Source organism: Martes martes, assembly GCF_963455335.1.
Source record: "Martes martes genome assembly, chromosome: 8".
Classification (NCBI taxonomy): Eukaryota; Metazoa; Chordata; class Mammalia; order Carnivora; family Mustelidae; genus Martes; species Martes martes.
Genome location: NC_137895.1, coordinates 102,892,037 through 102,906,496, shown reverse-complemented (window position 1 = coordinate 102,906,496; position 14,460 = coordinate 102,892,037). Strand labels below are relative to the sequence as shown.

Below are 14,460 nucleotides of genomic sequence, written 5' to 3'. Positions count from 1 at the left end.
TGTCTTTCTTCCTCCTAGCAGTTCCTTCTCCAACTCTTCAGCAGTTTGTCAAATAACGTGGTGCCTTCCCCTCCCACCCCCAATCCTCAGGACTCTCTCTCGGCACTCTCCAATTTAACTCCTTAAAGTTTGAACCCCACCCCACCTGCCGCCAAACCAAACACCAAACACCTGATGGGGGCTGGTCAGAAGAGGGTAGAGAAGAGCAAACACAAGTTTCTTCCTTGCAGTCTGAGCTGCAGATTTGAGTGGGTAATACCTCCTGGGCCTTTGAAGCTGCACTTTAGTAACCTGCCTGGCCCTTGAAGACATTATAGTTTGCAAACCCTCTTGGGAAAAACTGTTTGTGTAGCCCCAAACCATATCAACTTGGAAACTGCTGCCAGTAGTTTCATACTACTGTTGACACCAGCTTTACCTCCTGAAATTTGTACCCATGCTGCTGCAACCCATAGCTTTTGGGAGCTAAATTCTCTTTCCTTTCCTTTGTGTTTCCCTCCTAATTTGTTGAAATCAGCACAACACCGTAACATTTATCCTTTACATTTCTACCTGTGAGATTTAAGACATGTGGTCATTAGTAAGCCACCTGGTTGAGGGCAGGAGTGACTGGCTCATGAGCTAGAAGGCGTGCCATCATCAGGACCCTGGGCAAATCCCCATATTGCCTCAACTGACAACTATAGTGTCTTTCACACAGAGGCTCTTAAGTTTTTTAAGAACGAGCTATCTTCATATGAGCAAAGTGAAATCCTGGGCTACACGGAGCTGTGGTTCCTGGGGCTTGAAGCAGAGAAGCTCCACGTGACTCCTGAGAAGTTCAGCAAAACGAGTTTTGATGATGAACACGGCTCCTATATAAAGGTGATGGGGAAATATGTCGTGGTTACTCCAGGGGCCTGGGGCTCAGGGACAAGAAGTAGTCTGGAAAGAAAAAAAGTGTGGGTTTTTTCTTTTTTTTGAAATCACATTTGGTGATGATACATCTCAAACTAGGCATCCTGAAGGATTCTAGTAGGTGCTAACCAAAGAAATGTCATATTTAAAAATTGGAAAACACGCAATTAATATACAAACTACTCACTAACAGAGTACTGATTTTTCTCCAAGAGTATTTGGGGAAGAGGCTTGCATCCTGAGCAGATTCCCACAGGTTCTTTTTCTGCATAACCCTGTACCCATTGGAAGAGCCAGACTCCAGGGGAAAAATGCAGTCTCCACAACATCCTCTTTTTTGTCTCCTCCATACAATCCCACACATGGACCTCTTTCTATTTCATTTTAAATGCCATTTTTCCACAACCAAAAAAAGTTCTTGTCACTGGCAGTGACAGGAGTGAAAGGCAGTGAAAGGAGTCCTTGTCTCCTTTCAATTTCCCAGAGATCGATCCTAGCAAAGGGGGTCTCTCCTTCTCCTCTTCTGATTGTCTCTCTGGGGTTAACCAGGACAGTGCCTCATATCAGCCTGAAGGCAAAATCTGGGCAGTGGAAAGTGTCCCTTTTGCCTCAGAAAGCAATTTCCACTTCTTTTTTTTTTTTAAATATTTTATTTATTGGACAGATGGAGATCGTAAGTAGGCAGAGAGGCAGGCAGAGAGAGAGGAAGGGAAGCAGGCTCCCCGCTGAGCAGAGAGCCCGACCTGGGGCTCGATCTCAGGACCCTGAGACCATGACCCGAGCCGAAGGCAGAGGCCCTAACCCACCGAGCCACCCAGGCGCCCCCAATTTCCACTTCTGAAAACGTCCAGATACATGATGCTTAGTCCACCAGGTTACTAGGCTGCTGGCAATTTCCTCCTCTGGACATTTCCTCACAATGGGGTTACATTTAAAGAAGACAAGATTGGTCTTCGATGGCTTCAAAGAAGAGACATATTTCTTAGGAGTATTAAGAGCCGCGCGTCTCGAGCTTTACTATGCACACAATTCCCCTGGAGATCTTGTTAAAAATGTGGATTTTTATCCTGCAGGTGTGGGGTGGAGCCTGAGATTTTGCCTTTTTCAGAAGTTTCCAGGCAATGCCCACACTGCTGGTCCTTGGGTCACACTCTGAGAAGGAAGGCTTTAGAATTTCTGGCATAGATCCTCCATCGAGTGCCCTAGTTCTTAACATTTTTAGGCCAAGGATCTCTTTGGGAGTCTGATCTATGCTATAAGTCCTCATTCCAGAAAAGGCATCCTGAACATACATAAAGTTTCAAAGAGGAGTGGGTTGTTAAGGGATCCTTTGTTAAGAATCTCCAATACAAACCTTACTTCCAGTTCATCTGGACACCCTTAGCTCCTCCACCCCGACCCTACCTGGGTGTAGAGTCTCTGGGAAATTCCCCAGCGATGTCAGCAGTACCTTTATATTAATTCACTGCAGTTCAGTTCCTCAGTCTCAAATATAGGTAGCAAAGTTACTGGTGGAGGCAGGCACAGGGATAATGCATGCTCACTGCATAATCAAAATCTCCATCTCCATTGCATTCCGATGCATGCCAAATTCCCAAACAAGCAGCACAACTGCATTCTCATTTCTATTCTGTCAGCCATTATTAGCTGAATACCTGTTTGAGAACCTGTCATACACTTGAGCATGTGCCAGACTCTGGAAATATAAAAGGAACTATAGAAATGAGTACAACCTGTTCCTGGCCTCAAGTAATAACAATCAATGTCAAAGTTGACATGTAGATGAATAATTATGATACAGCCAAATTGATGACCCGTGCAAAATAACTTTATGCCAACATGTGCAGAACTTGTCCATTGCCCTTTCCCTGTACATTGTCACGACAAATCTTTACAAGTAGGGTAATCCACGTCCACGTATTAGTAACATATCTGTTGATATGCCTGATCCTGATTCCTGCGGCATAAATGAACCAGCAGCACAGAATCACAAACACACCCTGAGGACTTGTGCACAAACACATGTCTTTCACCCCTCCCTAATTCCTGAGTGCAAAACTGGGAATCAGAGATTCTCAGAACTGGAAGGCATTAGAGGTTCTTAACTAGGACCTTCAGTTACAGATGAGGGCACTCAGTTCAGAGTGGGAAAGTGACTTGTCTGAAGATAGGGAGATAAAGTCTTTTTAATTAAAAAATTTCCTGTTGCTTTGAATAAATACCTGTTCTCTAGTTCCCAGCCCATGGAGGGACATGGGTGACTCTGGCTCTTGGAAAATCTTTCTCCTCTTAGTTGAGAAAGGTTCAAGTTCTGTACTGCTAACTCTCACATTAGAATTAAATCTGGGTAAGTCAAGAGGAGAACCAGATCTGACCAGGAAGAGACAGAACAGACAGGAAGCCTTCTTTGATTGCTGGAGACAGATCCAGGGTCTGAAATAGAACTTCCCTCAAACTAAGGCTGCTGCTCAGCTGCATTCAAGAATTATGAAATATCCAAACTGAAAGGGACCTGAGAACCACTTTGTTCAATCATCTTAACTTTACAGGTTCCCACATAGGCAGAAAACCAGAGGTGATAGCAGGACTGGGACTAGAACCCAGTTTTTCTTTTTTAAAATTTTTTTATTTTTAAAGATTTTATTTACTTATTTGTCTGAAAGGGAGAGAGAACAAGCAGGGGGAAAGGCAGGCAGAGGGAGAAACAGGTTCCCCATTGAGCAAGGAGCCCAATGTGGGACTCGATCCCAGGACCCTGGGATCATGACCTGAGCCCAAGGCAGACACTTAATCGACTGAGCCACCCAGGCATCCCTAGAACCCAAGTTTTCTAAAGACCATCCAATGTTCTTTGCACTGCCTGACGTGGATAGAGCCTTGTGGGACCTTCCTGACACCACATTGGTAGCCTGGGATCTGAGCAGCCACTGACCAATGCAACAGTAAGGAGAAGAGGATGGGAGTTGCACAAACACCTGGTGCAGTTCAGAAAGTTCCCCCAGGGGTAAACCAGGGCCTGACACAGGGATGCCACTATCAGGGAAGCCCCAGAGCCTATGACTCTGTTCCTTACCCTGGTCTGGCTTCTGCAGGTCCTGCATGACCACATTGCCTACCGCTATGAGGTTTTGGAGATGATCGGGAAGGGGTCCTTTGGACAGGTGGCCAAGTGCTTGGATCACAAAAACAATGAGTTGGTGGCCTTGAAAATCATCAGGAACAAGAAGAGGTGTGGTTTGGTAGATGGCCTAGGCCATGGGAGGGGTGGTCTGCATGATTCTGACCCCTTCACAATGCCAACCCTTCCTGACTCTACCTTTTCCTCTGATCTTCCTTGTCCTTTCCTCTTTCTCTAATTATCTGATTCCACAATGGGGCAAAGAGGAAGCAAGAATATGATGCTTTTAGTGCTTTCTACCCACACCCCCTGGACTCTCGTTGGGGCGATGGGGAGGAGCTGGAGAACGGGGCTAACTGTTGCAGTATGACATGACACTGTGAATTCTGTCCCCATTCCCTACCCTCCCTGCCACTCCCCTGCCATTTCAGATTTCACCACCAGGCCCTGGTGGAGCTGAAGATCCTGGAAGCTCTCAGAAGGAAGGACAAAGACAACACCCACAATGTGGTGCACATGAAGGACTTTTTCTATTTTCGCAATCATCTCTGCATCTCCTTTGAACTCCTGGGGTCAGCTGCTTTTTCTTTTAATTTATTTTCTTTTGAAAAGTTGCTTAAGATGACAGAAGAGAAACTTTGAGGTCAGAGCACTGGGTTTTTCTAGAAGTGGACGTGAATGGCAAGGAGCCAATGGAGCTGGACACAAAGCTGCCCATCTCACCCCATCCCTCAGTCACACCTGTCGCCTGCCAGCATACTCAGGATGTGCTGCCTCAGTTCTGGGTGCCAAACTGGGTGACATAACCAATACAAGTCCTCTTCCCTCAAGACTAAAACAGAAATATATTGAAAGGGATTATCCTTTGCCACTATGTCCCCACTCACTGGCTTTACAATCCTGTGGTGCTGAGTTTGGAACCCAAGGGAGCAGGCAGCTAGTGTTCCCGGGGGGAAAGGACTTTGATTTTGAGCAAATAAGGATAGGAGCAGATATTTTTGGTCAGGAAACAGAATCTGACTGAAATAGATTAGCATCACCTATCTGAATATTGGAGCTAGAAGGGTGTGCTAATTGGAAGGGCATGCTAATTTAATTACTTGTCTCTCTGAGAAGATCATCTTCCATAATTTGAACAAAACCAAAAACCCAGAAAGAATTTAGCAAAGGGGCATAATTAGGGTAGACTCTCAGGGGCTCAGTATTATGGGATTCACTGAGCTGGTAGCTTGGTGCTCCCATGACACCACTGCTGTTAGTAAAATTCTAGGAACCAGGTAAACTTGAATCAGAAGGAACATTGATACTTTTCTCAGCACCTCTGATGACTACAAAATGTGGTCCACTTTCCAGTATGCAGAGGTGAATTATCTTCCTTCTGTCAAAATGAACAAGCCAGGATGCCTTTCTAGACCATAACTCACAGTCACAGTCAGGTATCATTGTATTTAAAAGAGCTTTGGCAAGTGAGGAGGGACAGGAGTGCGGAGGGAGAATCCAAAGACCAGAGAGGTTAGGCGTTTCCTAAGGTCACACAGCTAGTCAGGATGAGGCTAGAGCTTCACATCTCCCCTGTACTCCTCGAGAATAAGTGGCTTCCTAAATACTTCCAGAGTTCAAGAAGGCTTAGAAATGGAAGATCGGGAGAAACCAGGAAGAAGTTGATGCAGAGTTGTCTCTGGGCTGTGCCCTTCTCTCCCTCCTCTCCCCATCTTAACAGTTTGCAGAGTCACAAACGGGTAGCCCACAGATCCGTTTTTCTTGTTAAAATGCTTTGCATTTGTTTCCAACATTTGTAAGTCATCAGATTTCACATAATATAAAAGGCTTTTTATACAATAGTGCAGGCTTCTGCCTGTCAAGAAAATTTGGGATAATCAAGCAAGAGGAAATCATTTCTGCAAGGCTACAGTTGGATGGGACTGAGCATCCAGGCTCAATTTAGATAGGGTCGGGTTTCTCCATTTTGCCTTAGCCTGCACCTGCCCACTCTCTTATCTCCTTACCATCAGGAACCTTTAGATGTTTTGGATAGCCTTATTAGTTTGGGGTAGGAGTGGCCACTCCTAGGTGGTGGAATTCCTGGATGTCCTTGAAGGGCCTGAGAAACTACGAATATTTCAGAAGTTTGGCCCAACCTTTTAACACCCACATGGGTAACAAAGTGGTTAAATGATCTTGCCACATAAGAAACAAGGGGACATCTGAGAGGCCAGCACAGTGGAGCTTCACACCAGGGCCCTCAAGAATCACGGGAAAGTTGAGTATGTAGGACATGGAAAGCCCTGCCTCTGGTATGAGGCTTGCCTACTACCCGAGGGAAACCAGGTGATATGGGATTGCTTGTAGGCTCAAACTTAGCAGTGTATCTTCTGCACTGATACACACCCCTTACTTTCTCTCCCTTTTCCAGAATCAACTTATATGAGTTGATGAAGAATAATAGCTTTCAAGGCTTCAGTCTGTCAATAGTTCGGCGCTTCACCCTCTCTGTCTTGAAGTGTTTGCAAATGCTTTACGTAGAGAAAATCATTCACTGTGATCTCAAGCCTGTGAGTACAAGCTCTGTCCTGCCAAGGGAGCGGGTTCCCACCCCTCAGAAATGGTTCGCCCCATTCTGTTCTCCAGTGGTAACTGGGAAGCCATCATGGCCAAGGCTCCAGGGCGGGAGCCAAGCAGTTATGTTTTTATGTTGTGTAAGCCAAGAACAATGCAGTGAAGACTAAGGGGCAGATATCAGGGCAATGCTTTATCATCATCAGGGCAATGGTTTATCATCAAGACAGACGGGAGCAGGAAGGTCTGAGGGCTTTCCTACAGGGGACTTAGGGGTGTGCAGAGACATATGTTATGTAGATAGATGGAGAACCTCTGTACTAAACCCTGACTTTATCCACTGTTCTCTGAGTTGGTCCTAGGGTACAGCAAATCCTTTGCTCCAAATGACATGCCCTTCCCACATGTCCTGCTGGTGCTCTATACTTAGCTCTCTTATTGCTCTGGTTGCTATGTAGGGATGCTTTCTTTATCTTCCACTGAGTGCAAGCTCCCCCAAGGTCAGGGACCATGCCTTCTCACCATTTAATTCATAGGATCTATCATGGTACCTGGCAATAGTAATGGTAGGCAACAAATAAATGCTTGTTAGAAGGGTTAATGACTGCAGACTTGAGGAGTGCAGGAAGGTAGCTAGGGGAAAGGGATAAGGGTGTGAAGTAGGCAATCAGGAGCTTGTTCCAAAAACAACATGGCTCTCACAGATATGTAAATATCCCTTAAGTTTTCCTCATTCCCTCCCTTCTCCTCATGCTCCCTGAAACAGTTAATTTTTTTATTGTTTCCTGTTTTAATTCTTGTATAGTTTATACAGCATTATATCAGTTTCAGGTGTGCAATATAGTGACTCCAACATTTCCATACCACACTGGTGCTCATCATGATAAGTGTACTCTCTAATCCCCATCATCTGTTTCCCCCATCACTGCACCTACCTCCCATCTGATAGCCATCAGTTTGTTCTCTGTGGTTAAGAGTCTGTTAAGAAACATCTTGGGGGTGCCTGGGTGGCTCAGTGGGTTAAAGCCTCTGCCTTCGGCTCAGGTCGTGATCCCAGAGTCCTGGGATCGAGCCCCGCATCAGGTTCTCTGCTCAGCGGGTAGCCTACTTCCTCCTCTCTTTCTCTCTCTCTCTCTCTCTCTCTCTCTCTCTCTCTGCCTTTCTGCTTACTTGTGATCTCTGTCAGGTAAATGGATAAAATCTGTAAAAAAAAAAAAAAATAAATGTCTTGGTTTGTCTCTCTCTCTCTCTTCCTCTCGTTTTTTTGCTTTTTTGCTTTGGTTCTTAAATTCCACATGTGAGTGAAATCATATGGTATTTTTCTTCATCTGACTTATTTCCTTTACCATTATGCTTTCTAGATCCATCCACATTGTTTCAAATGGCAAGATTTCATTCTTTTTTATGGCTGAATAATGTTCTATTGTATACATATACACCACTTTTTCTTTTCTTTATCCATTCATCAGTTGATAGGCTCTTGGGCTGCTTCCATTATTTGGTTATTGTAAATAATGCTGCTATAAACATAGGGGTGCATACATCCCTTTGAATTACTGTTTCGTATTTTGGGGTAAATACCCAGTGGTGTGATTAGTGGATTATAGGGTAGATCTTTTTTTTTAAATTTTTTTTAAGTGCTCCAAGATTCATTGTTTATGCACCACACCCAGTGCTCCAATGCAATACATGCCCTCCTTAATACCCACCACCAGGCTCACCCAACTCCTCAACCCCCTCCCCTCCAAAACCCTGAGTTTGTTTCTCAGAGTCCATAGTCTCTCATGGTTTGTTTACCCCTCCGATTTCCCCCAAGTCCCTTCTCCTCTCCTTCTCCCAATGTCCTCCACGTTATTCCTTATGCTCCACAAGTAAGTGAAACCATATGATAATTGACTCTCGCTGCTTGACTTATTTCACTCAGCATAATCTCCTCCAGTCCCGTCCATGTTGATACAAAAGTTGGGTATTCATCCTTTTTGATGGAGGCATAAGATTCCATTGTATATATGGACCACATCTTCTTCTTTTTTTTTTTTTAAAGATTTTATTTATTTGACAGAGATCACAAGTAGGCAGAGAGGCAGGCAGAGAAAGAGGAAGGGAAGCAGGCTCCCCGCTGAGCAGAGAGTCCGATGCGGAGCTCGATCCCAGGACCCTGAGATCATGACCTGAGCTGAAGGCAGAGGCCTTAACCCACTGAGTCACCCAGGCACCCCCTGGACCACATCTTCTTTATCCATTCGTCTGTTGAAGGGAAACTTGGCTCTTTCCACAGTTAACTTTTTTGAGGAATCTCCATACCAAAACAATTAAAAAAAAACCTGTAACTCACTGGGCAAATTAGGAATATTTTTACCATCCAATATTGACAAGATAAAGATGTTCTCTCAGGGATTACTGGTGGAGTCTCACAAGACTGGTGATACATTGTTTTATTCTACACATTCAAGTTCCTAATCCTCAGCTTTGTTGCTTCAAAGGGTCACTATAACTATGGTTTTTGGGCTTAGAGGACTGACCCTAAGCAAGGAAATTCACATGACATAGTGGATTTCTTTGAGAAATAGTAAACTAAAATATACATACCCAGTAGGAAAGTGTGCATGCAACCAGGAGAGTGCTTGGTGATTGTAGATCAAGAATCAGGGGGTTATTCAAAGATACAAATGTAGTGTCATGAAGGGACATCTGCACCCCGATGTTTAGAACAGCAATGTCCACAGTAGCCAAACATGGAAAAAGAGTCCAGATGTCCATTGACAGATGAATAGATAAAGAAGATGTGGTTTATATATACAATGGATATTAAGCCGGCATCAAAGAAATGAAGTCTTCCCATTTGCAATGATGTGGATGAAGAAACTAGAGGGTATTATGCTAAGTGAAATAAGTCAATCAGAGAAAGACAATTATATGATTTCACTCAATGTGGAATTCAAGAGACAGAACAGATGAGCATAGGGGAAGAGAGGGAAAAATAAAACGAGACAAAATTAGAGAGGGAGACAAATCATTACAGACTCTTAATCATAGGAAACTGAGGGTGCTGGACCGGTGGGGTGTAGGGGAATGCAGTAGCTGGGTGATGGGCATTAAGGAGGGCACTTCATATAGTGGGCACTGGGTGTTATATACAACTGATGAACCACTGAACTCTACCTCGGAAACGAATAATAGACTATATGTAAATTAATTGAATTTAAAAATTAAAAAAAAAGAATCAAGGAGTTATTGACTCAAAGGATAGTTTTGATGAGCCACTATGGCTTGATGCATCGATCCCCTCTCTAGAGCTATATTCTGTCAATATGATGAGAAGGCCTGCGCCATTCAGTTACAGAACCTTTGCATTGGTCTGGAGACACACCAGTAATGTCTGCTTTTTACAGACTTTTGTTGATTGAAGTCTTCCAGTTAATATAGATATTCTTCAGGAAAGGAATATGGACTAAATTTGTACTTTCTTGATTTGTGGTGCCAGAGGCTTCAGACCAGGCCTGCTGGATCATATCTAGAAAGTTAAGGGACTCAGTAAGTGACTAATTCATCTGATAACTCGTAATAGTCGATTCATCTGATATTGAGAACTGTGAAAACATGACTGTTACTTTAAACTCCAGCCCTAGGTAGTACACCCTCATGCCCGGAAAGCCCAGGAGCTCTGGTTCCTTAACCACAGCTCTCTGGGGACCCTGGTTTCACATTTTCCCCAAAGTCAGTGAAAGAATCACAACTCAAATTGAATTATTGCCTTTTTTTTTTTGATCCACTACTGACATATCAGTATGTTGGAGGAACGCTTACAGGAAACATTAGATTTAGTCAATGATATTTCTAAGGCCTTATGCAAGCAAGAGATAGAGTCAGGTACTAAGGAGATAAAAATAAACCCATAGGGTTCAGGAGTTACACATTCTCTATGGGGAAGGAAACAAAATATGTGCAAAAGAAATACTGCCAGGCAGCCAATGCTGGGTCAAAATAAGAGGTAGAGACCACAGATCGAATGGGAAGTCAGAGGAGTGGGGAGAACATGGTGTCTGGAGATATGGGAGGAGGCCAGCTTGGAGCTAGTCACATTTTGAACTGGGTCCCGGAGGATGGCAGGCATTCTGGTAAGTAGCGTGTGTAGAGCAACATTATTAAAACCTGACATCTGTCTTTCTCCTTCTCTCTAGGAGAATATAGTGTTATACCAAAAGGGCCAAGTCTCTGTTAAAGTAATTGACTTTGGATCAAGTTGTTATGAACACCAGAAAGGTAGGCCCATTCTGATCCCTTTGTCTGAATTTTCCTATTGTGATTTCTTTCACTTACTGAAGAACCTCTTCTGATGTGGGGTCACCTGGCTTCTAGTCTGGGCTCAGCCATAACAATTGCTGGTGTGATTTTCAACAAGGTGTTTCACTTCTCTGAACCTAAGTCTCCTCATCTATAAAATGAGAAGATTGGAATCAAATTCTACAAGGGTCCTTTGCAGCTCTTAAATTCTGTATCTGGAATTACCCCAGAGCCTTGACTCCCAAAACTAACTAGATGTGCATCTAAATTACTAGAGGTCTCTGAAAATTTACAGCTCCCGGGTCCTCACCCCAGATGTACTGAATCTAAATTTCTGGGGGAGACCCCAGCAGTCTGCACTGTAGAACACACAGCCATTCTGAGGTTTGGGATTCACTGCCCTAAGCTCTCAAGACTATATTTTCTCCCAGGCTAGAATGCAGAAAACAGCGTTGGGGTACATTTGCACAAACATCACTGAACTTGATTTAAGTGCCTCTTCTTTTGACTTCTATCAAGTTTGATGGCAAGAACATGTACCATTTAATAAACGCTGATGGAGTATCTTCTCTAGGTCTGTTACCATTCTGGTTACAGGAACAAAAAACCAAACATGTCCTGTGCTCTGATTGCCTACAGCTCAGTGGAAGAAACAAAGATACGAAGGTAACGGGTACAGTGATTATGAGTATGGGCAGACTGTGCTAGGAGCATAGCAAAGAGGGGCTTGGGACCCGCCTTCAAGGTGGCAGGGCATGTCGGAGGAAGCCTCCTGAGGCCAAAGAAAAGACTACTAGATGGTTGTTTCCACATATTCTGCAGTACTACTTTTGAAGACACACGTTATCTTTTGTGTACGGAACCCATAAGTAATTCCAGCTAGAAAACCGTCTGCCTCCCACAAAGTACCCGTCTGCTTACTCTTCTCAGCCACGAAAGCTGTGCTACCTCTTGCCTTGGCCGCCAGGATGCTCCCAACAGAATTTGTCACGATCCTATCCTTGCTTACGGATAGTCATTTCCCCCTTTCTGTATCTTTTGAGTTCCCTTTATCTTTATTTTAACCGTGAGGCTGTATAAAGTATGAATACTAGACTTGACCAGCCTGAGTTCAAATCCCAGCTCTGCCACTTACCGCTGAGTGACCTTGATAATTTCCTGAATCTTTGTATGCCTCAGTTTTCTCATTTTAAGATGGAGACAGTAATAGCACCTGCTTCACAGGATTGTTGAAAGACTGAGAGTTGCTTTCTATAAAGCACTTGGAATAGTGCCTGGCACATGGTAAAGATTCCTCTTTTAAGATTTTATTTATTTATTTGACAGAGAGACAGGGAGAGAGCACAAGCAGGGAGAGAGGCAGGCAGAGGGAGAGAGAGAAACAGGCTCCCCCCTGCTGAGCAGGGAGCCCAATGAGGGACTGGATCCCAGGCCCTGGGATCATGACCTGAGCCGAAGGCAGACGCTTAACTGACTGAGCCACCCACACGTTAAGGATTATAGGAGTGTCCATTAAATCTATTTTTCAAAGTTATGCTGGGTATATATGTCCTTTGATTGCAAGGTACATCAAATGCATTTTGTACACAGGCAGCATGTAAAAGTCATTTTTGTTATATCTTTGCTTTAAATCACAAAATTGTTGTTTTTTACTGTAACCAATCCAAACAACAGAGAAGTGACTACAGAATCCTTGCCCTGTCAGCATCTAGGTAAAGAATGTTAGCTTGCAGAAGTAATATAGCGTTCCATTTCTCTCACCTCGGAAAAATCTAGGCTCCTCACCGTACTGTCTTCTGTATGGTTTCATCTGCTGAGATTTTGGGGCCTCTTCCTCCTATATGTTATACAACACAATGCACACAATATATTGAAGACACTCTAGGAGAGTACACATTTTGCGTGTTTCTTTTTCCATTTTACTGTGACTCTTTCCTTGCCAAATCACAATACTACCCAAATAGCTACCCAAAATTAACGTGATAGTTTGAAAATTTAGCTTTATATTAATGTTTCCTTTTTTAATACAGTTTGGCTGACTTAAATGTCCTTCCCTAGAACAATGCCTACGTTTAGACTTCTGGACCAATAAAGTGTGCATAGTAACACCACATGATAATCAGGTTGCTATGAAGATTTGATGGGATTATACATGTACCTTGACTCAGAAGTACTGGTCAGGGGCGCCTGGGTGGCTCAGTGGGTTAAAGCCTCTGTCTTTGGCTCAGATCATGATCCTGGGATCGAGCCCCACATCGGACTCTCTGCTCAGCAGGGAGCCTGCTTCCCCCTCGCTCTCTGCCTGCCTCTCTGCCTACTTGTGATCTCTCTGTCTGTCGAATAAATAAATAAAATCGTAAAAAAAAAAAAAAAGAAGAAGTGCTGGTCAGCTGTACTTCCACCTCCCTGCAAAGCCTGGAGAGTGAAAAGGGGCGGGGGAGTCTTAGTTATTCTCGACCTTCACCTGAGAAGGTGTACTGGAGAAGTGTGTTTCGGAGAGAAGGATTTTACATGCTGGTTCTCTTTCTTTCCCAGTGTACACCTACATCCAAAGCCGGTTCTACAGATCCCCAGAGGTGATCCTGGGCCATCCCTACAACATGGCCATTGATATGTGGAGCCTGGGCTGCATCATGGCTGAGCTGTACACCGGATACCCTCTGTTCCCTGGGGAGAATGAAGTGGAGCAGCTGGCCTGCATCATGGAGGTGAGGGGGAGGGCTGAGGTGCCACGGGATAGTAGATAGCTTGCCCTCCCAAACACTGGGCTGCATCACAGTCGTTGTAGGGAAGTGGCCTGTGTACTTTTTTGTTGTTGTTGGATGTTCCCTAAAAGTATCTTTGGAATTATGTGCACCTCTGTACACTTTTGCCTTAACATCTAACATTTTTATCATACATTTAAGTAGTTGCAGAGGATGAAATTTCCACCATATTATGAAAGTGACATTTTATTTTTTATTTCTATTTTTATTGTTTAATCATTTCAAAAATCTTGTATGATTAACATAGCGATATATTAGTTTCAGGTGTAAGATGTAATGATTCGATAATTCTATAGATTACTCAGTGCTCAACATGAGAAGTGTATTCTTTTTATTTATTTATTTATTTTGAGAGAGAGGAAGTACTCGCAAGCATGAGTCGAGGGCGGGTGGGGTGGGGAGGGGCAGAGGGAGAGAGAGAGAATCTTAAGCAAGCTCCATGCCCAGCATGGAGCCCCAACATAGGGCTCCATCTGATGACCTTGTGAGCCAAATTCAAGAGTTGTATGCTTAACCAGCTGAACCACACAGGCACCTGATAAGTGTACTCCTAATTCCCCTCACCTAGTTCACCCATCCTCCACCCACCTCTCTTCTGGTAACCACCCGTTCTTTGTAATTAAGAGTCTGGTTTTTGTTGTTGTTATTCTCATCGATCTTTGCTCATTTGTTTTGTTTTTTAAAATTCTGAATATAAGTGAAGCCATATAGTATTTGTGTTTATCGGACTGACTTAGCATTATATTCTGTAAATCCATCCATGTTGTTGCAAGTGGCAAAATTTCAGTCTTTTTTGTAGCTGAGTAACATTCTGTTGTGTATCTATATACCACGTCTATA

General features: G+C 43.8%; 1 protein-coding gene across 1 annotated transcript in view; it reads left to right on the top strand.

The window, feature by feature from the left end:
• DYRK4 (dual specificity tyrosine phosphorylation regulated kinase 4) overlaps positions 1 to 14,460 on the top strand; it is a gene marked incomplete at both ends in the record, with an annotated part of 42,117 nt that overhangs the window by 15,029 nt on the left and 12,628 nt on the right. The window contains 6 exons of the mRNA XM_080809987.1: positions 701 to 864; positions 3,990 to 4,126; positions 4,447 to 4,587; positions 6,429 to 6,567; positions 10,753 to 10,834; positions 13,391 to 13,563. Of these exons, the coding sequence (XP_080666113.1) occupies positions 701 to 864; positions 3,990 to 4,126; positions 4,447 to 4,587; positions 6,429 to 6,567; positions 10,753 to 10,834; positions 13,391 to 13,563 (836 nt within the window). The remainder of the gene's footprint in view (positions 1 to 700; positions 865 to 3,989; positions 4,127 to 4,446; positions 4,588 to 6,428; positions 6,568 to 10,752; positions 10,835 to 13,390; positions 13,564 to 14,460) is intronic.